Below are 21,162 nucleotides of genomic sequence, written 5' to 3' on the forward strand. Positions count from 1 at the left end.
ACATGTTGTGCTATTTTATATTCATTTGTGATAGAATTTTTGTGAGTGACAATTTTTACTTTAGCGATATTGAGGTATTATCGTATATCATGTGTAAATTTTTAGTGTGAAATGCTAAAGTAGAAGTTAGTTCACATTTTTATTGTATTCATATATAGTAGAACTTTTTGTTAGTGACAATCTTTATTGTAGCAAAATTTAGACTTTATTGTAGATCATGAGTGGATGTTTATTGTGAAAAGCTATAGTAATGGTTGTTCACATTTTTATTAAGTTGTTGAAAGCTAGTTTGGAAGTTGGATGAGATACTTTTTGGGCATTGTTCTCTTGTATTCATCTATGTACATTTTAATATGTCCATATCTTCCACCATTACCTTGTTTTTTCTTCTTCATCTCTTTTCTTACACTATCATTTGTTTTGATCTATGCTTCTCTTACATAATAGATGCCTTCTTTATTTTATTATGCACTCTTATGTTTATAGTGGTGGAGATTAGAAGCAAAGCAAGCATATGGTAGTGCATAAATCATGAGTAGCTTGAGTGAGCTCCATTATTGCATTTATATGAGTGTAGAGTCACTATTACTTTCCTTGTGAGGTTATTTTGTTATCATTCTCATTTTATCTATTATGGATTGAAGTTATCATGCTTGTTAATTAGTGAATGAATTGAATCCATGAATGCTTTGGTCATTTGAATTGGGCAATCCTAGGTAACTCTTTTTTCACTATTTTCTATGTATGAGTAAGAATTGCTAGGGGAATTCATTTTAGTTATTTTTCTTATTTTGTTTGTTTGCTCGAGACGAGCAAGAATAAGTGTGGGGGAGTTGATAATGAGCATTTTTATCTATTATTGTGGCTCTTATTTTTAGCATTTTTATCTTCTCGTATGATAAATTTGGTGTTAATATCATGTTTTACGAGTACGGATTTATTTTAGACTTAATTGTAAATTTTCTACAAATTGTGGAATTTAATTTTATATTTTTTTATGTGGTTTTGTAGGAAATTCAAAGAGCCATGGATTAGAGTCAAGTTGGATCAAATTTGGCTTGATTTGAAGGTAAAACGGAGGAGATCAAGCTGAATTAGTGTGAACCGTTGATCTAGATCAGTGAGATCCTATTCCTTCATTCAGATCTAAGTGATCCAGCCCTTCATTCTGATTTAAAGTGATATGGACCGTTCATAGAGATCAAGGCATCAAGAGTTCATCTAAGAAGTGGAGCTCCAATTCAAATCCAATCCAAAAGTTCACTCTTCAAGTCCAATTTCAAAACCCCAATTTTCCTTCTCTTATTAGATCCGGATCCCATCAACCAAATCCAAAAATCCTCACCTCCTTAACCCAAACCCCGCAACCCCTTAAGAAACCTCTCCTTTTCTTCTCACGCGACGGTAACAGAAGCCATCATCTCTTCTCCACGCGATCTCTGCTTCGGGTGTTTCTGCAGCTAGGGCTCGCGATCCCCGCGCCTCTCTTCTTCCTTCCTTCTCTCCGACCGGTGGCCACTCTTCTCTTCTTCTTCACCACCGGCCGGTGGCTCTCTTCTCTTCCCTCGTCGTTGGTCGGTCATCCACAGCCCACACTTCCTCTTCTAGATTTCAATCAGCGACGGCAGCAAGTACTCGGCAGGGGGCAGCAAACTTTGAAGACGACTCCGAGCATCAGCCTCGCCGGAGAGGGTTTCTCAAGCAAGACATCCACCTTCCGACAGTGTCTTCTGACTGGGGTTCAGGCGGCAGATTCCAGAGGAGCGGCGGTTCTTCCATTTCACAGCAGTTCGTTCTCATCTCCGATCAACTTTCAGCGAAGGGGTTCTTCGTTGGAAGATTGTGATCATCCCATTGTTGTTGAAGCAAGCAGCCACCAGCAGAGTGCTCTGTCCACCAGTTTTGGGGGTTCCGGATGATGAAGGATAGTCGTTGGTAATTTGGATGCTGACGTGTGAATTGTGGATGGATTAGTTTGGTTTAATTTTGTTAATTTTGTCAATATACTTGTGTTGATGCTTTTGATTGAATGCTTGTTTCAAACTTGATTCTCTATGTTTAAATTGCACATATTATGCTTAATTAGCTTAACGCATACAAAGTATTCGATGAATTGCTTCAACCAATAGTTATGTTTATTTGGATGCATTTTAGTTTGGTTAATTTTTGCTTTGTCTTGTTCTTTTAATTTCTTTAAGTTCTATCTTTGATTGAATGCAATTATGTTATGTTAAATTAGATTTCTTTAATGCTTTAGGGTTCGTTAAATGTTTTGCTTTACTTTACTTCATGTTGCCATTTATTTTCTGCAATTGTAGTTAGGTTAGACTTAGTTTTATTACTTGCATTATCTTTCATTTACTAGATTAGGTTTTATTTAATGCTTTATCATTTCAGTCCTTAGTTTAATTATGTTGATAGTTAATTCATAGCGTAGTGTGACAATGCGTTGTGGATTAATTATTCACACTTAGATTTCATTCCAGCATTATATTAGTTTCCTACTTGTTGTGCTTTTCATTTATTAGATTTAAAATCAAAATCCAAAACCCCCAATTCCATATTAAAAATTCCAAAAATAGAAATAACATATAATCCTAGATTATCATCCTATCGTTACATTCGTTGGCGGACGACATGAGTCATTTCTATGCTACATTAGCGTAGGAGGGGTTTGGTACTTCATTGTTTGATGCCCAATTCACGACAAAATTGGGCGATAATCAGCAACCCCAAGTTAAATTAGGGTAAACTAAAAATAAATGAAATAGAAATGGCAAGTACATATTTTGCATTTAAGAAGAAAATGTACAAAAAGTAATGTACCATTCCCCTAGACTTAACCTTTAGTTTTCCCCCTTTGATTACATTAAAAATGGGGTATTTCATCAAAATAACTTTAAAACAAATTTAAATTAGAGCATAAGGGATAAAAATAAGGTGATTATTATCTAGAAAATCATGAACTTTTAAATTTCAAAAATCTAGATTTTTTATAATTTATAAACCATTTATAAAAAAAATAATTTTAAAATAATTTTTAATTATTCAAAAATTTTAAGAATTTTTCTAACAGTTAAAATTAAATATCCAAAGCTGAAATAAAATATTTAAGAAAAATTGGATTAAATTTAAGCAGTAATAAATTCTTTTCTATATAAAGATTTATTTTTGCTAAAACTTTCTTAAAAATGGTTTATGAGCTCAAAAAAATAGTAAGAAATTTTATAAACCTTCTGAAGTGACTTGGTTCTGATACCACTTGTTAGTCCCTTGCGGCCAGCTAGACGGGATTAATAGCTTGAAATAAAAAATAAATACCTTTCTCGAACTTTACAGCTTAATTAACATAAACACTTGTACAAAAAAAAATAGTAAGCAAATTAAAAGAAGAGAGACACAGAGGTTTTACTTTGTTTGCAATCAGAAGATTGCTAATCCAAGAAGTTGAAAGTCCACTAAAGTCTCCTTCAGACGGAGAAGCCTCTTACAATAGTCAAAGCACACAATTACAAAGCTAAAGTCAAATAGAATTATTTTCAAGTGTTCTATATAGCTTCTGGGATTAGGGTTGTATTTATAGATCTGATCGGGGCGCCTGGACGTGGATAAAATTTTATGCAAGTCACAACGGATCACGATATGTTGAGTTTTGATAAACTTTCTAGTCTGGGCGTCTGGAAGGGTTCCGAGCGCCTGAACGGTGTTGATATGGCCCCCGCTGGGCGAGCCGCCTTGGGGGCGCCCAGGTGATCTAGGCGCCCGGACCGAAGTCGACTTCCGTGTTGAATTTTTAATTCGGGCTCTCGCTCCGGCTCTGCTCGCTTAGGTGATTTCGGCCATCTAGAATAAGGTTCACCCAAACCCATTTTCAACATTCTCAAGCAATCTTCTGCTCCTGCTTCTCGTCCCTCGGAACCGCCGCACACTTTCTTCTCGTCCGCCAGCGTACTCTTCCGCAGCACCTTGTTCCTCGAACGCACCGAGCCCATCTACTCTCTTTCGTGTTGTCCTTCTTGTTAGCTGCGTCTTTCGCTCGACTTCTTGTGCTCCTAAGTTCCTGCACACTTAGACACATGACATTAAAACATAACAGGGCCTAACTTGACTTGGTTGATCAAATCAAAATTACCACGAGGTACTTACATAATGTACTTACTTCTAGATCCTTAGGGATATAATATGCATCTACTAAGGTTGACCATTCAAGAGTCCTAGGAAAAGCATTAAGCATGTACCTTAGTGAATCTTGGTTGGTTAACTTTTCTCAGAGATTTGTGAGTTCAGTGATGAGTTCTTTGATTCTTGAGTGGAGGTGTGCGACAGTTTCGCCTTTTTCTAACCAGAGGTTGCTAATCTGGTTCTAGAGCATATCTCATCTGGCGAGTTTTGCCTCCAAGGTCCCTTCGTGTAGTTCCAAGAATTTCTCCTAGAGCTCCTTGGCTGACTAGTAGTCTCCGATCCAATAAACTTCTTGTGGCGGTAGAATGTTTAGCAGATGAAATTCTACCTTGTCATTTGCCATGAAGTCGGCTTGCTCTTTTTTTAGTTCACTGATGTTCTTCTTTGTCCTTTGGTACTACGAAACCAAACTTCATTATTAATAATAAATCAAAATCTATTTTAAAAAAAATACCTCTATCTTCTTTTTCCAATTCGCGAATTCCCCCTTAAACTTATGTTGATAGATGCTCGATCCGACCATCGTTTTGTTTGCTTTAGTCGACGGTTAGTTCTTCTAAGGCATTCTCGCTCTGATACCACTTGTTGGTCCCTTGTGACCAGCAAGAGGGAGGTGAATTACCCTGCACAATAAAAACAAGAAATAATTTTCTCGATCTTTGGACTTGATTAAAATAAACACTTGTACACAAAGAAACTAATTGCAAAGAAAAAGAAGAGACATATCTTTTACTTGGTTTGTAATCAGGGGATTGCTAGTTCAAGACGTTGAAAACTCATTATCAAATCTCCTTCAGGCGGAGAAGCCTCTTACAACAGTTAAAGCACTTGATTACACAACTAAATAGAAAGAGAATTTTTTTACAAGTGTTGTATTTAGCTACTGGGATTAGAGTTGTATTTATAGCCCTATTTCGGGCACCTAGAAGGTTTCCGGGTGCCTGAGCGTGGATAAAACTTTATCTATGTCGTAACGGATCGCAACAGCTGGTGACTCGATGAAGTTTCTAGTCCAGGCGTTAGACCAGATCCGGGCGCCCGGACCGAGCTAAACCAACCCTCGACCAGGGCACCCACCCAGGGCACCTTGGCTGCCTTGGGTGATTCGGGCACCTAGACTAGGTCCAGGCTCCCAGAGTCCGGGTGCCCAGACCACAGACTTCCAGTCCGGATCTTCCGCTTCGGCTTCGCTTGTTTGGGTGATTTAGGCTATCTGGAATAGGGTTCACCCGAACTCATTTTCCAGCCTTCTCGAGCAACCTTCTGCTCCGGCTTCTCATCCCTCGGAACCACTACGTGCTTCCTTCTAGTATGCCAACATACTCTTCTGTAGCACCTCGCCCCTCGAACACACGGAGCCCATCGACTCTCTCCCGTGCCGTCCTTCTCGCTAGCTGTGTCTTTTTCTTGATTTCCTGTGCTTCTAAGTTCCTGCACACTTAGACATAAGGCATCAAAAGACAACAAAATCTAACTCTGATTTGGTTAATCACATCAAAATTACCATTGGGTACTTACAGGAAGTATTACTTGAATTAGGTATGACTTAGTTAGCCTAGTGAAGATTGACACATAGACATGTCATGAACCAAGTAGGTATAAGATAAGTCAAAGGAACGAAACACAGTCCACTGTAACTACTGAAAGGTTCAAAAATGATTCTGAGATCAACCATTAATTTTTTGATTAGGGATTACGATGTACTATTCGGTGTCACTCATGATCGATCCATAATTAATAGTTAATTATGGACGACTAATATAACCTGGAACATATTGAGTCACATACATTATAAGTTTATTCAAAAGACTTATTTGAGAATTGGATTCTCTTATCGTAAGAGATTGAGGTTGGTTGGACTAGACGAAAGATAAATATAGAAGATATTTTATTAGAACGAAAGTGCCAATGAGCCATGTCTTTTGAAGACTAATTGAATCCTTTTTAGTTTAATTAATGAATCAAATTGATTTGGTTTAATTAAAAGAGAATTAGTTATTGAAGTAAATGATTTGGTTATTGAATTTTATTTTGAACCAACATTAAGGTTAATGGTATGAATTCCGGGTTAGTGGATGGATGTGAGATTTATATAGGATAGGGATGTAATAAGTAAATAAGTTTAATTTGAAACTAAATTTATTTTTTAATTAAATTTATTTTAAAATTAATTTTCCATTTTATTTCCTTTTTATTCATTTTCCTTTTCTTTTTAAAACTCTTTCGCTTTCTCTCTGTTTTTTGTTTTTTTTAAGGATGCAGAATCCCTAATCCTTTTTCTTTTCTCCTTCGGCTCCGAATCGCCGCCGCCTTCCAGTTGCGCCGCTGATGCCGGACCTCCGAGCACAACCTCCGGTCAGCAAGCACCAAGGAGGAGTGCCCTCCTTGTGGCGCCACCCTTGGCTGCGAGGGCTGCCCGCGCACTACTGCTCGCCCGCCGTCGTCGCCTTTCAGCCCTTCTGCTCCGAACCGTCCGGAGCCCACTGTCACCATCCACTGACACCGGCAGAACCTTCCAGCAACACCGGACAGCAGCTACCAGCTGCTGCCCGCGCGCCTGCCGCGCCCGAGTGCCGCCGCTTGCTGCGGCTGCCGGAGGACTCTACAGCCGGCTGTCCCTGACGGCTGAGAGGTCCTTCCGCTGAAGCTCCTCTTCCTTGCCCTGGAAAACAGCAAGTGTTGCTGTTCAAGCTGGCTCAGAATACCCTGCAGCTGGAAACACTGTTCCGGCGTTGGAAACACTGTTCCGACCAGCAATAGTTGCCTCCGGAACTGAGGTGTTGCTGCACTCGCTGTTGGCAGCGAGTTTGAGGTTCCTTGGGGCTACAAGGGTGGTAGTCGCCTGTTGAGTTGTACTGTTTGGTTGCAATTGCCGCTGGGTACCAATCAGACCTAGATCCCTCTATCGGATCGACTTGTTTCCGATAAACATTGTGTTTCCGATAAACGTTGGGCTACCCAACAAAGAGTAGATTAACATTGTGTTTGCCAGAAATTTTTCCTATTGGATGAGTAACCTAAACTCATCGAAAAGAAGCATTGTTACTAATTTTTGTATCAAGTTAGATGAGCATGAACAGATTCACATTCAATCTTTCAGCACTATCCCATATTTGTGATACATTACTCTAGTAGCTTTCTTCTTTGCAGGTAGGAAAAATGTATTCCACATCTGCTTCATTACTTGTGCTATTTCTGTAAAAACCTGCATATTTATTCTTCCATGATAACTATGATGCAGGAGATTTGAGCCCTTCTTGCCTGTGCAGAATCTTTTTCAATGGAGTTGGAGTTCTTACATCGCAACCAAGCAGATATCTGTTCCTTAAAGAGGCATAGTGTATTCTGATCTCATGGGAAGTTGGAGTTGGAAGGCCAATGTGACACAATGAATGATCAATCCAGGTATCGACACCCATTCACTGTAATTGTTCACATCTGCACCTATTTTTCCACATGCGATGGCTTTATGCTTTTTTGTATTGTTCTCATAATTTATTCGTCATATTTTGTTTGTCAAATTGTCAGTTATGATCTTTACATTACGCCCAAAAGCTGAATCTTATGATCTTAGTATCAAAGTTTTAGTTGCTTTTGTTGCTGACATTGCCTAGTATGCTACAACTCAAATGTTCATTTTGATTCTGAAATAGTTTGTTATATTAATCAAGCCTTTGTGTTGAGATCTTATTTTAGATAAATTACAATTCATAGATAACATTAACCACCAAGAAAGAACCAATCCACAAGGATTAGTTTTGCCATGATCTTGTTTTGAGTTTTATGTGATGCAACAAGCATTGGGGTTTTCGTCGCTGAAGAACTGAGGTGGTGGGGGAGGTTGGTTGATCAATACTGGAATCCAATGCATCATCATCTTCTGTGCCATCTCTTCTTCCCTGATGAAGTTGCCATGCCAATACATCATTCTCCTCATCATGTCCTCTTGGCCAACAATTGTGGCGGTATCGATCTCTTCACTTTCTTTTGTCTTTTCTTTTTCGGCATCACCATTCGTATCATCGTCATTGCCTTGTCCTTCAGGTGCCTTCTCTTTGTCCTTTTTCTCCTCTTTATTTTCTTCCTCAGGTGTCTTGTCCTGTTCTTTCTTCTCCTCTTCGCTGGGGGGTTGTGGTGGTGGAGGAACAGCAGTAGCTAGTTTCCCAGTTCGCCTGTGTATGTACTCAACTAGCTTTTCAACAGTCATTGTTCCAGTTACAGTCACCCTCCCAGCACTTGTATCAGTCTCAGCTCTTTGCACTCCTAGTTTCAATAATCATAGAAAAAAACCTTCAAATTATAGTTTGTTCCACATGATGCATTCATGCAATTTCACGCACTCACCTTTCATCTTTAGTATCTTCCTCTTCAGCAGCTCTGCACATGTCTCACAGTGCATGTAGACAAGGAGCTCAATTGTTGCCATGCTACTCTCCTGTCACAAACTCAAGTTACATCCTCCAAGCAATTCAAAACTTATTGTTTCATCTCAACCTTGAATTTTATTTACCTGAGGTGGAACAACTTCCGGCATGGAGTCCCCTTCGGTCTCTGCAGTCGGCTGAGAGACTACTTGCACTTTCCTCCGTGTTCTCTTGTGGATTCTGGAGCACAGAGATTGAGAATCCACAACCCCTTTCACTGTGACCTGGTTCTTCACCATGTCCACCTCAACACTCTCAACCCCTGATTCGAAGAAACCATTAACTCAACACCGCATGGCACATAAAACTCAGAATTAGGTGGAACCTTTACCTGTGCACTTGAGCATGCACTTCTCAATCTTCTTTGCACATCCAACACAGTGCAAATCCAGAGACAACACGACTGAAGGAGCAGCCCCTGGCTTTGTTTCCTCTGTCTTTTTTTCTTTATTTTCTTGTTTCGCCTCCGCTTCCTGCCAAAAGAAGGAAGAAAAATCTTAGCTGCATTTTAGAAGCAAACAATCACAAAGAACTCCTTACCTGCTTAGCTTCTTCCCCCATCGTGTGACTGGCGAACCTACACTGCCTCAGAGTATGTTTTATGCAAGTGGCTCTTATAAGCACAGAGTAGTAAGAAAGGTAGCTGAAGGTAGGAGATTTGGACTAATTGAGATTGTCGTAATTGTAACTTTTGAACTAGTTCTTGCTATCTAACAAGAGGTGAATGGAAGAGGAGAGGGGATTGAGGATAGAACGGTGTAAGAAGTTTATAGCGAGATTAGGTGGGTGGCAAAAGTAGGAGCAAAACTAGGACATTTGGTAATGCATCACTTTAGTACTGCCTTTTCTTGAATTCAAAGGAGGAGGATGAGGATTTTGGTTGGCAAGGAAGAAGGCATATATCTAAAGAGGAGAGAGAGAAGAGAAAATATTTTCAATTGTTTGGTTCCTTGTGATTTTTGCCATTTTGATATATATTTTTTCTCTTTAAAAGACAGATTCAAAATTTTATATTGTTTTCTCTGTTCTACCATAATTATAGGTAGAGACGGACAACATTTGGATTGAAGCCTATTTTAGGACTTAATTGTGCTATGAAGATTTGTACAATAAAGTAAAACACATGCACTTTGTCATGTGTTAGGTTATATGATTTCAATTTCTTGGTCCATCATCATTCTCTGATGATCTTTTTCTGTAAAGGAGGACGTCTATCGGAGCCGAACGAACATAAATCTCTCGACCAAAGAGGGTCGGAAAGCAACTCGCCGTTTCTTCCACCTTTGCCAAAGATTCAATGGAACAACAAGGAGAAAGCAGCCCACATGGTTTCCAAGCCAGGAACCACTTTCCACATCCTCTTCCACTGCCCTTATCCGTCAGCAAAGCACCTAACAATTCTCTTCACCATCAGCAACCTCAAAAAGCAGCACACGAGCCTCCAACCGCACTTAGTTTTCTTCTTCAAAGCATGGAATATATCCATTGATTAATCATTCTGATTAGTTTGATCAGTAAGTTAACTGGTCCTTGAAGCTAGCTGCTTGTTAATTCACTATATATAGATCAGAGATGTGCCTGTTGTTTGTGTCTTAACAGGGCCTTGGGCATTAAGGAAGTGAAGGTTAATCTCAGGGTTTACATTTTATGCAGACACCAAGGCATGGCTCACTTGCAGATTGTGCCAGCAGGGAGCAAGCCTGTGGAGGCTCAGTTTGTGGAGATGAAGGTCCCCCTCTACTCTTATGGCTGCGAGAAGAAGGTCAAGAAGGCAGTGTCTCATCTTAGAGGTATTGACTCGATTCGACTCGACTCGACTCGACTCAAATGTTTCTTTTGTTAGAAGTACTATATCGATTGAAAATGCTTGTTGACCCAGGAATTCATTCAGTACGCGTGGATTACGAGTTGCAGAAGGTGACGGTTTGGGGAATTTGCAATAAGGATGATGTTCTCGCCACCGTCAAGAAGAAGAGGAGGGAGGCACGATTCTGGGACCAATCGTCGGAGTGTGATCAGGCAGCACCACCGTCGGAGGAGGTGGAGGGAGAAGATGACAAAGAGATTCACCATGTTTCGTCGCGTCTTCCAGCCATAAAAGGCTTCAAATTCAAAAGATCATGGAAGAAGTTGTTCCCTCTACTCGTATAACATCTTTAAGCTTCATGTGTGTTTATTCAAGAAAAATGCTCTACTCGCCATTATGTACATATAACCAATAAAATTTACGTATGGATACTTATTTCCATAGGGCGTTGTTCATCTCTCCTCTCCGTGAATTGACTTGCCCCTTCCCCTCCCTTCCTCCTAATGAACCTTAGTTTTTTTTTTTTTTTTTTTAAGTAAATAAATTAAATGTTTGTGAATAAATTTAATGTTTGGCTAAGTAAAAGTTTAAGATGAATAAATAATTTTATATTATTAAAATTAATAATTATTTAAATAAATTTAAAATATAAAAATTTTAAATAATTAATAAGTTTGAATTAAGAAGTTAAGTTTTAAATTAAATTAAAAATCATAAAAAATCAAATTGACCTTTGATAACTATTTCAAAGACTTGATTTATTTTAAATTTAATTTCACTTGATTATCTTAACAAATAAATTTCAACCCTTAAAATTTAACTATTAACCACCCTACGTTTTTCTTTACACTTTCGTTTGCCACCAAATTTAGCCGAAGCCAAAATTGGGAGCTCCACACATTTCTATCCTGACCCTTCATTCCCGTTCGATCGTGTGGCGGAGAATGGAATGATCATAAGCCAGGGGAAAAACAATCCCTAGTTAAAAGCGCGCCTCCGCCGCCCGCCCCCCTCTCCCTCCGATGGCTTCCTCTCTCTTCCGTCCACGCCTCCTCCTGCGCCGCCACTTCCGCCTCCCTCTCCACCTCGCTTCCTTCTCTCCCTCCTCCGCCTCCAATTCTCTCCCTGAATCACCGGCGGGGCTTCCACCACCGTCCTACCCTTCTCCTTTCCCCTCCTCCTTACCGCACCATCACTATTTCTGCTCCACTGCCTCGATTCCTACAGTTACCCTATCCACCGACGCCGATCCCCCGCCCGATGCTGCCGCCGTCTACCGGGAGCTTCGCGCCGCGGAGGACGGCTCCTCCGATCTCGGCCGCCGCGACTGGGAGGCCCTTTCCGGGGTTCTACGCTCCTTCGCCAAGTCTCCGTGGGTTTCTGATCAAGCCCTCGCCCTCTACATCCCTTCCTCTTTCTTCCTCACTGCTGTTCGCTGCTTTCGCCTCTTCTTCCTCCAGCGCTGCCCCCCTGCTACCTTCCGCTATCTCATCGCCCTCGGCCCTTCAGCTGCTGCCGATCGTTTTCTGTTCCCCATTTTTGCCGATTTTTGCCTCGAAGAGTTCCCCGACAAGCTCCGGGGCTTTCGCACCCTCATGGAGTCTGCTGATCTCACCCAGCCACATACCTGGTTCCCGTTTGCCCGTGCCATGCGCCGCCGCATCATCTACCACTGCGGCCCCACCAACAGCGGCAAGACTTACAATGCACTCGTCCGCTTCATGGAGGCCCGTAGTGGCGTCTATTGCAGCCCCCTACGGCTCCTTGCCATGGAGGTGTTTGATCGGGTGAATGCGGCTGGTATCTACTGCAGCCTTCACACTGGTCAAGAGAAAAAGACGCTGCCTTTCTCTAACCACGTTGCCTGCACCATCGAGATGATATCCACCGAAGAATGCTATGATGTTGCCGTAATTGACGAGGTGCAAATGATGGCCGATTCCACTCGGGGCTATGCTTGGACGCGTGCATTGCTCGGCCTCAAGGTTGATGAGATTCATCTATGTGGAGATCCCAGTGTGCTAAAAATTGTCAAGAGCATTTGCAAGGAAACGGGTGATGACCTGCAGGTGAACCAATATGAGCGATTCAAGCCCCTGGTTGTAGAGGCTAAGACATTGCTAGGCAACATGAAGAATGTGCGTTCTGGTGACTGCATTGTGGCCTTCTCGAGAAGGGAGATCTTTGAGGTGAAATTGGCAATCGAGAAGTTCACCAAGCACAAGTGCTGTGTTATATACGGTGCATTGCCACCGGAGACCAGGCGACAGCAGGCAAGCTTGTTCAATCAACAAGACAATGAATATGACGTCTTGGTGGCCAGTGATGCTGTGGGAATGGGCCTGAATCTGAACATAAGGCGGGTGGTATTTTATTCTCTTTCCAAGTATAACGGTGATAAAATGATGCCAGTTCCTGCATCCCAGGTGAAGCAAATAGCCGGGAGAGCTGGCCGGAGAGGAAGCGTATACCCTGATGGGCTTACCACAACCTTTGTTAAGGATGATTTGGACTACCTGATTGAGTGTTTGCAGCAACCGTTTGAGCAGGTGCAGAAAGTTGGTCTTTTTCCATTCTTTGAGCAGGTGGAGCTGTTTGCTGCTCAGTATCCAAAATCCACCTTGTGTGAACTATTGGAGAAGTTCCGGGATAACTGTCGCCTCGATGGAAATTATTTCCTGTGTCAACATGACGGCATTAGAAAAGTTGCAAACATGTTGGAGAAGGTTCAAAACCTCTCTCTTGAAGATCGCTTCAACTTCTGTTTTGCACCTGTCAACATTAGGGACCCCAAGGCAATGTATCATCTCTTGAGATTTGCCTCACATTTTAGCGAAGATCGCCCAGTTACTATTGCAATGGGGATGCCAAAATCTTCTGCTCAAAACGATGCTGAGCTGTTGGACCTTGAAACTAAACATCAGGTTGTCTCAATGTACTTATGGTTATCAAACCATTTCAAGAAAGATACTTTTCCTTATGTGCAGAAAGCCGAGACAATGGCCACAGGAATAGCTGATTTGCTTAGCAAATCTCTAGCCAAAGTTTGCTGGAAACCAGAATCAAGGCAAAAGGGAAAACCAGTAGCTCCAGAGAAGGAAGGTCTTGACAAGGCAATATCTTGTGCCCAAGCGGGTTATGAAAGTCCAAAATCACTTGTGCAAGTATTCACCATGTAAGTCCTTCATTTACCTCCATTTTTTGTGGTTGAGTTCCTGGTTTAGTTTATTCAGATGATTTAATTTAAACCTGTGTGTCGTTCCAATTGGTCTTAGTTGTTAGTGGTAAATTCTTGTCCATGTGAGCTGTTAAGATTATGTTAGCCTTTGAAAGTGTTCTCTTATGAATTGATTATAAGATTTTTGATTGGGAAACATCCCATTACAACAGTTTGCTTGTGGCTATTTTTTCCTCATTGTTGACCTCCTCTTTTGCTCCAACCTTGTGGATTTTGATTCAGTGCAAACTGTTTACTCTCCATGTACTTATTCAGTTTGTGGATATTTCTCTCAATTAAAGTCTTGACGAGAGACAATTTCTCATGTGCCTCCTTGATTAGTGGTTCAAGGTGCTTTATTTTTTTCCAGTAGAAAAAAAAGATAACAGAATCAGATCGAGATCTTATTTTATCTGAACATATTATAGCATTACTCTTTGGTCTTGGTCAGACAAAGCAGAAGAAATACATTCTTCATATGTTTTATTGTTTCATATGATATTGGTATAAATTAAGCTAAAATAGCTTGAGGTCGATGGTAAATTCTAGTTTGTCTTCATATTGCTCAAGAAATTGTTGCTTTTCAATCTAGAAAGGCAAATCTAGGAGGAATGCTTCTGTACTAAAATGACCAAATTCTAGTTTATTCTGCAATTGATGATTGAAAAATAAATTGTCTTTGATGTTTAGGTAGAAGACATCAAACGCTTGAATACTTGGTGGCAGACTCCGGATGTTTACTCAAAATTTGCAGATACTCTGCCAGGAAAGGCATCCTTCATCAAATTTTAACTTAGGTTATTGTCATTTAAAAAAAAAGAAGAATCATCTGATTCTTCAGTTGTTATATGTACTCTATCCTCATTTTTTTTTGTCAAGTTGTACATATTATCTGCCTGTTTTGATAGGTAGAAGTTGAGTGCGTTCTCATGTCAGCTATTGTTTGTATGTGCTTACAGTCATCTTTCTCTATAAAACAGGGAATTTAAAGCCAGCGTTTCCATAATTCAATAGTTTAGATGATGCAGAGAATAGCTGGAAGGTGCTTTTGGAAGATTAGCTTATTACCAGTGTGTTCTCAAGAAGGAAGTTGAAAAGGGCTAGCAGCAAGAGCTAAATTGTGTTTCCAAACTGATTTGCAAATGGATCATCCGGCATTCGAGCTAATAGAAAACTGAGAACTTGTCTTATATCCAATTTGATCAATCCTGGAATTTATTCTGCCTTTATTTCATGATTTTGTGATTCAAGAGATGCGATGTAACCGTGTTTTGACATTCTCTTATCACAAGGAATATCTTTCTTTTTTTAATGTTTCATTGTCTCTTTCTTTTAGTTCTGTTGGATTGTGTAACTTTTAAAATGCCCCCATTGATTAATTATTTTTTTAAAAAAAACCTCCAAATTTTATGTATCAAAACGCCTCTCAGCATTGTTATTTTATTATTCAAATGTCCTCATTTCACTGAAAAATGAGTGATTAGGATGATAATCTATTAAGAGTTGCAGTTTGACATTAATAAAACTTCGAAGAGCATTTTAAAAATTGTTAAGCCTCAAGGGGAAATAGGAAAATCGTTTTCAATTAAAATAGACATAAACTTTATTTCTTCAGAAAAATATACACAAGCCCGAATTTATTCAAAAAAAAAAACACCCCGAATTTATTCTTGCATCACACTCCTTAATTATATCCATACAGCATCTCTATAATTATAAATAAACTGGCGTGCGTACCTGGTCACCGTGCGGTGACATCACTACCGCTGACGACGGAGAGGCCATCGCCGGAATACTCGGAGAAGTGCTCGTCGGCCTTGGACAGCAAGTAGGTAGCCTCCACCATGCTCGGCCTCTTCGCCGGCTCCCTGTTGAGGCACGCCCTCGCCACCTGTATCACGCTCATCACGCTATCCACAGGGCACGACTGCTGCACCAGCGCCGTGTCCATCCACTCCAGCAGCAGCGCCTCCGTCTCCTCCTTGCTAATGGTCACTGGCCGAAACAGGAGGCGTTCGGCCTCCGACCACAGGGCCTCGCCGGTGCGCTCGTCGAAGGCAGACCGGCCGGTGACGAGCTCGAGGAGGACGACGCCGAAGGCGAAGACGTCCATCTTGATGGAGACGAAGCCGTCGGCGAGGTACTCGGGGGCGACGTACCCCTGCGTGCCGACGATGTGGGTGGTTACGGCGTTGTGGCCGGTGCGGGCGAGGCCGAAGTTGGCGATCTTGGCGTGGAAGGAGGCGTCGAGGAGGACGTTGCTGGACTTGATGTCCTTATGGACGACGCGAGGCCACGTGTGCTCGTGGATGTACTGCAGGCCGTTGGCCACGTCCAGGGCGATGCGCAGGCGGGAGCGCCAGTCTAGTCGCCGGTCTCCGCTGACACCGGCGCCGGCGGGGGAGTGGAGCCAGGTGTCGAGGGAGCCGTTCTCGACGTACTCGTACACCAGGTAGGTGGTGCCCTCTTTGGCATCGATGCAGAAGCCTTCCAGCTTCACCAGGTTGCTGTGATTCACCTGCGCCATCACAATCTCACAGATGTCAAATATTCAGAAAAAAAAAAATCCATCTTTTTTAGTTTTCAATTTATAGAGAAAAACAATTTTAAAACTGAAATGAAAAAACTTGTCGACCTTTTTCAATACCAATCTATCATAAATTTTAACTTTTCTACAGAATTCTTAATTTTTTTTTAAAAAAAAAGTATAAATAATATACTTTTGAAACATTTGTTATTGAAGATGCATAAACAAACAGACAAAAAAGATGCTGCAACTTTTGAGTAAGACAGAAAGAACACCCCAAAAATTATAATATTCATTAAGAGTTTAACTTGATTGTTCAAAGATCTTGCTTCCATTTCAGAATCTAACGGATTGCTTTGTAAACTTATAGCCAATGTTATAGAGTATTAATGAAAGAATAGAAAATAATATATAGAAAAAAGTTAGTCATCTTTGTATTATCTCTCGGCGATTAACATAGCCAGAAAATTATCATTTTGGCAACTAGAAAACATGAGTGACTACTAGTAACTCTATCAGCAATATTCATGGCAAAATTGCATATTAAAGTAAGAAAGAAGTATTTCAGAGAAATAAATATGCCAAGGGTCAAAGAAGAAAGGCCAACCGGAACAAGTTGGTGGCAGCTATGGTCACTTCATTAGCATTTAGTTCGAGTATTAATTTCAAAGGCTTCAGGCACACGGAATCAATTTGACTTCCATTCAGCTTAAATGGATAAAATAAATAAATATATAAATTGTTTTATTTGGCCCATATGAGGTTACAGGGTTGGTCTCTGCGTAGGTTACTTTTCCACGCTAGCATCTTTATCGTCAAACCATAAAGCTCCTTTTTCTTTCAATTTCCATTAGTCTTGCTTTTGTCAAATCTAGTGGTTTTGAGACAGTTCAATTAGAAAAATCAAGACAAACTTTAAAAACACTAATCCAATCGAGAAAAAGAGTCTTCTATTTTATCTGCTTTTTTTCTTGCGTTTAACCCTCCCTCCTTCTCTTTCCCTCTCTCTGACTGGTTCCATTCACTTTTTATCATCTAAAACCAAACTCTGACTAATTCGTCTGTCCAGCAAACTGCTCACGAGAAGTGCTAGGGAGGATAACCAAAAGGGTCTTTCAAAATGGTGGAATCCCGTGGCTACCTTGTTTTAGGTTCTTTTAGGCTCTGTTTACTTGAGACTACAAGAAGAGAAGGAAAAGGGAAGCAAAGAAAGAAGAGGAAGATAGAAGAGGGATGGAATCGAGAAGTTGCTATTGGGTGAGAGTATGGGAAGAACAAAGAAGTGACATGCTACTACTACCCTTCAGCAACATTTTATTTGGAGTTAACTAGGGAAAGAGTCTCTAACCGAGCTCCTTTCTCCCCTTCCATTCAAGTACATGGGATCCTATTACTTGGATAGAATATATGAGGATCCAACCATAAAAAAAAAACTCAAATAATGAAACTCTCTCTATAATTTTGTAATGCTTTCCTTTATGTATTTCATCTCTAATTGAAAACCCCAAAAGGGATGTATCTCTCATCTAAAATAGCTCAATCAATCAAAGCAATATGAACTATATTGCTTGCATATTGGTCTAGCATCTAAGTTCCAGATAGTTAAATTTATCCTGAATAAGTGGTCAACTGATTAATTTAAAACAATATCTTGAGATCCTATAGTCACAGTTTGTGCATTAGTATTTTGGGATAAGTACTAATCAATCAAATTAAGAAAACTCCCCCTTTCTCTCCCTCCCTCTCTCTCTCTTTCCCTATCTATTAAGGAGTGAAGAATTTTCTACCTATGTTTTACAATTAACCATCAGTCGGTTCTAACAATATTACAAGGAGTGAAGAATTTTACAAAGACAAAAGAATCGATTGCAAAAATTTTAAATTTGGAGGGTGCAATGAAAAGTTTAGAAAAATTTGAGGTGCAAAATGAAAATTTTCTAAATAAATAGATGAAATCCGTTGACGGCAAAATTTAAGTAAAAATAAATAAATTTGTGTGCTAAAAAATGAGGAAGAAGAAAAATAGGACCAAGAGATGTGTTTTGAGACTCGTCTGACCTTTTGGAGAATCTTGAGCTCATCGTAGGCGTTCCACTTCATCTTCTTCACCGCGAACACCTCCCCGTCGATCGTCCCCTTGTACACTGATCCCTGTATCAGCCGGCTCCGGTCGAACCCCGCCGTTGCCTCCCTCAGCGTCGCGACATCGAACACCTTGTACTTGTCCAGCCACTCCGATAAGTCCGCGATCAGCTTATCATCAGCGGACGATAAGCTCCCGAACCGTTCCTCCCCTCCGCCCTTGCCGCTCCTCTCCAAGCTGTTTTGCCGACCGTTCTTCCCCACTGCTTCCCCCTTTCGATTCCATCTCCTCTGACACCAGGCCAGAAGAAGCAATAGCAGCGCGCAGAGCACCCCCACGACGGCCAACGCGGCGGCCAGCCCAGCGATGACTCCCTTGTTCTCGTTTCTCTCAACCACGGGAGTGGGAGCCGTCGGAGGCGAAGCCGGCGCCTCCGATACGACGCTGGTACGGATCAGCGGAGGCGGGATCTGAAACAGGGGAACGAATACGACGGAGTAGGTGCCATTGAAAGGGCCATTTATCGCAGTCAGGGTTTCGGAGTCGATGCCGAAGTTGGACGCAACGGAGGCGTAGGTGTCGGAGGGCTGAAGAACGTAGGAAACCAGGCCGAGGAAGGCGGTGAGGTTGACAGCGGTGGTGTTGTTGGGGAGGCACTGACAGAAAATCGGGAAGGTGGCGATGTCCCCAATAGCGAGATCAGTGGGGACGAGGGTAGGGTTGACCAGCTCGACGGCGGGGAAGGCGGTGAGGTTGGCGTATTCGACGGTGGAGACGAGGTAGAAGGTGTTGCCGGAGACGATCTGGTAGGCGGCAGGGTAGTAGGAGCGATTGCGGTCGCGGTCGCATCCGCAAGAGATGGGGACAAGGAGGGGCTGGTCCTGGCGGAGGGGGAGGACGGATTGAGCGACGGTGAGGTTGGTGGCGCGGGCGATGAGTGCGCGGCTGGTGCCGAAGAGGTCGCCGACGGAGGCTAGGTCGGCGGAGAGGGGAACGGCAAGGCTGGCTCGGTAGAAGGCGTAGGCCTGGCAAGGGTAGACGGAGTCGGCGCGGCAGCGGACGCCGTCGGAGATATTCGGCTGGGCGGCCGACGGAGTAAAAAGGAGGAGAAGGAGTAGGAAGGAGAGGAGGAGGCAGGAGATGGGAGGAGCAGCAGATCTGGCCTCGCTCCCCATCGAGGAATCGATCGAGTTGATTGAGGAAGACGGGAGTGAGAGACGGCTCGTTATAATGCGCAGTGGGGGGCTGTTGAGCAATTTGACTTCCACATTGACCGCGACTTCGAAAAAGAGGTCGTTTCCTAAGTCGTGGCAAACAAGTGTATGGATGCCAATTAATACGACATTGTTTCCACGGAAGACTAGACTATATGTGGGCCCTACTCGGCCCTGGTCCAGCTCGACCCAAGAAACACTCCCAAAGTTTAAATCAAATTTCATACGGTTTCAAAAAAAAAATAATCTATTAAAAATAATTTTAATATATTAAAATGAATTTGATTCAATTAAAAAAAAGTTGATGGGTTAGAAAAGTAGTCAGTGTGAATTAACTCTGATTTTTTGCTGATGAGGAGAAGCACACACCGAAGACTTCCTACAATCGATAAGCTTGCATTGATTGAGAACTGAACCTTCCAGCCTCCAGCTCTCCCATTCATCAAAACTATGACTTGCAAATATAAATTCCAATTTTCTGTTGATCTAATAACACGAGCAACGTAAATAAGAATTAATGCTAGGAAGGAGAATAATATGGAAAAGAAAGCAGAATAAACATCCTCACATACATAGAAATCAAAATACATTTGATATGATATGATGCCCGACAATAAAGAAGGAAAACATGATTCATTTCAGATTTCACAAAATTCACAAGTTTAATAGACTTAGGACTTCCAATGTATTGAAAGTTAGATTTTTTGAATTTGTTAGTTCAAGTTAAACTTTGTTGCTAAATGCCATTGAATTCAATACAAGGCCTAAAATATCAATGTGAATCCATATTTGAGTCAACCAATAGAAATATGTAGCTTGCCTTAGATTAGCTTTTCAAGAAAGTATTTATTATAATGAGGTATTTACTTTTCAAGAAAGGGTTTTCTAAAGTAAGTGATGGACTCTTCAAAGCTTTCTATGAAGAGAGAAGGAATTATAGTATAATAATTTTGTATCGAAAAAATATTTATCTTATAATTTTATATTACATGAGTATTTATACTACTCAATAGAAACTCCTAGACCGTAGATCATTAATTAGATATATAAACTTATTTATCTAGATATGTGAATTACAAGATTCATGTATTACTTGATTCATATACATAAAATATTTATGGTTCATGTATTTAAGTTTAATTCAACTTCTAACACTCCTTCTTAAGCTTGAATCTTCCTTACTCCCAGCATGAACCTTAATCTTTACAAACCATCAAATTTGAGTAGTGTGTTGTAAAAATATCAGCAACTTGATTCATAGTCTTCACAAACTCAAGTTCAACTTCTTTTTTACAATGTATTCACAAATAAAATGATATTTTATGCCAATATGCTTACTACGTTCATGAAACAATGGTTTCTTTGCCAAACTTTGAGCTGACTTATTATCAATCATAATCATTGTAGCATCTTTTTGTTGGATCGTGAAACGTCGATAGAGGGGGGAGGGGGTGAATATCGATTCGAAAAACGAGTATAAACGCAGCGGAATAAGAAAATTGAACACAGTGGATTTACTTCGTTCGGAGCCTGTAACGACTCCTACTCGAAGGCCCGTACTCCGTGAGTACTTTCTTTGGGCAATTCACTAGCAATTCGAAATATAGATTACAAGTTAAGTACAATATTGCTAATAAGGAAAAATTACCGACAATAAAAAGACTTATAATAGAAAGGAAAAGCTTGTCGGAGATCGCAGCGCAGCAGG

General features: G+C 41.0%; 4 protein-coding genes across 11 annotated transcripts; 2 read left to right on the forward strand and 2 right to left on the reverse strand.

The window, feature by feature from the left end:
• Positions 1-1,383: 1,383 nt before the first annotated feature.
• On the forward strand, positions 1,384-10,854 carry LOC122021972 (heavy metal-associated isoprenylated plant protein 45-like). Of its 6 annotated transcripts, none has more exons than XM_042580163.1 (5): positions 1,384-1,935; positions 7,424-7,587; positions 9,810-10,120; positions 10,260-10,396; positions 10,486-10,854. In XM_042580163.1, the coding sequence occupies exons 4-5, from the start codon at positions 10,270-10,272 to the stop codon at positions 10,755-10,757; spliced, it is 399 nt and encodes a 132-aa protein (XP_042436097.1). In that variant the 5' UTR covers positions 1,384-1,935; positions 7,424-7,587; positions 9,810-10,120; positions 10,260-10,269; the 3' UTR covers positions 10,758-10,854. The 6 variants fall into 6 exon arrangements, with proteins under 6 accessions (XP_042436097.1, XP_042436099.1, XP_042436095.1 ...); XM_042580165.1 differs by having other exon boundaries at positions 7,452-7,587; XM_042580161.1 differs by lacking the exon at positions 1,384-1,935 and adding an exon at positions 6,425-7,332.
• Positions 7,601-9,285, reverse strand: LOC122021971 (heavy metal-associated isoprenylated plant protein 9-like). Its single transcript, XM_042580159.1, has 5 exons — positions 9,147-9,285; positions 8,938-9,079; positions 8,693-8,868; positions 8,527-8,617; positions 7,601-8,445 (listed from the first exon to the last, which is right to left on the reverse strand). The coding sequence occupies exons 1-5, from the start codon at positions 9,165-9,167 to the stop codon at positions 7,964-7,966; spliced, it is 912 nt and encodes a 303-aa protein (XP_042436093.1). The 5' UTR covers positions 9,168-9,285; the 3' UTR covers positions 7,601-7,963.
• A 547-nt stretch (positions 10,855-11,401) lies between the features above and the next one.
• Positions 11,402-14,936, forward strand: LOC122021970 (ATP-dependent RNA helicase SUV3L, mitochondrial-like). 3 transcript variants are annotated; one of them, XR_006122730.1, is made up of 3 exons: positions 11,402-13,588; positions 14,321-14,427; positions 14,611-14,936. XR_006122730.1 is itself a non-coding variant. In XM_042580158.1 (2 exons), the coding sequence occupies exons 1-2, from the start codon at positions 11,436-11,438 to the stop codon at positions 14,322-14,324; spliced, it is 2,157 nt and encodes a 718-aa protein (XP_042436092.1). In that variant the 5' UTR covers positions 11,402-11,435; the 3' UTR covers positions 14,325-14,936. The 3 variants fall into 3 exon arrangements, 1 of the variants encoding a protein (XP_042436092.1); XR_006122731.1 differs by having other exon boundaries at positions 14,321-14,396; XM_042580158.1 differs by having other exon boundaries at positions 14,321-14,936.
• A 272-nt stretch (positions 14,937-15,208) lies between these two features.
• LOC122020053 (serine/threonine receptor-like kinase NFP) lies at positions 15,209-19,472 on the reverse strand. Its single transcript, XM_042577774.1, has 2 exons — positions 18,216-19,472; positions 15,209-16,148 (listed from the first exon to the last, which is right to left on the reverse strand). The coding sequence occupies exons 1-2, from the start codon at positions 19,413-19,415 to the stop codon at positions 15,372-15,374; spliced, it is 1,977 nt and encodes a 658-aa protein (XP_042433708.1). The 5' UTR covers positions 19,416-19,472; the 3' UTR covers positions 15,209-15,371.
• Between the last annotated feature and the right edge of the window lie 1,690 nt (positions 19,473-21,162).

This window comes from Zingiber officinale, chromosome 9A (genome assembly GCF_018446385.1).
Source record: "Zingiber officinale cultivar Zhangliang chromosome 9A, Zo_v1.1, whole genome shotgun sequence".
NCBI classification, from domain to species: Eukaryota; Viridiplantae; Streptophyta; class Magnoliopsida; order Zingiberales; family Zingiberaceae; genus Zingiber; species Zingiber officinale.

Bases quoted from the DNA above. Each gene is read 5' to 3' on its own strand.
- LOC122020053 (XM_042577774.1), bottom strand. From the start codon at position 19,415: ATGGGGAGCGAGGCCAGATCTGCTGCTCCTCCCATCTCCTGCCTCCTC. The intron at 16,149-18,215 runs GTCAGACGAGTC...GTGATGGCGCAG, and splicing joins AGCTCAAGATTCTCCAAAAG to GTGAATCACAGCAACCTGGT.
- LOC122021971 (XM_042580159.1), bottom strand. From the start codon at position 9,167: ATGGGGGAAGAAGCTAAGCAG. The intron at 8,869-8,937 runs GTAAAGGTTCCA...TCTTCGAATCAG, and splicing joins GTGCATGCTCAAGTGCACAG to GGGTTGAGAGTGTTGAGGTG. The intron at 8,446-8,526 runs GTGAGTGCGTGA...TATTGAAACTAG, and splicing joins GAAGATACTAAAGATGAAAG to GAGTGCAAAGAGCTGAGACT.
- LOC122021970 (XM_042580158.1), top strand. From the start codon at position 11,436: ATGGCTTCCTCTCTCTTCCGTCCACGCCTCCTCCTGCGCCGCCACTTC.
- LOC122021972 (XM_042580163.1), top strand. From the start codon at position 10,270: ATGGCTCACTTGCAGATTGTGCCAGCAGGGAGCAAGCCTGTGGAGGCT. The intron at 10,397-10,485 runs GTATTGACTCGA...TTGTTGACCCAG, and splicing joins GGCAGTGTCTCATCTTAGAG to GAATTCATTCAGTACGCGTG.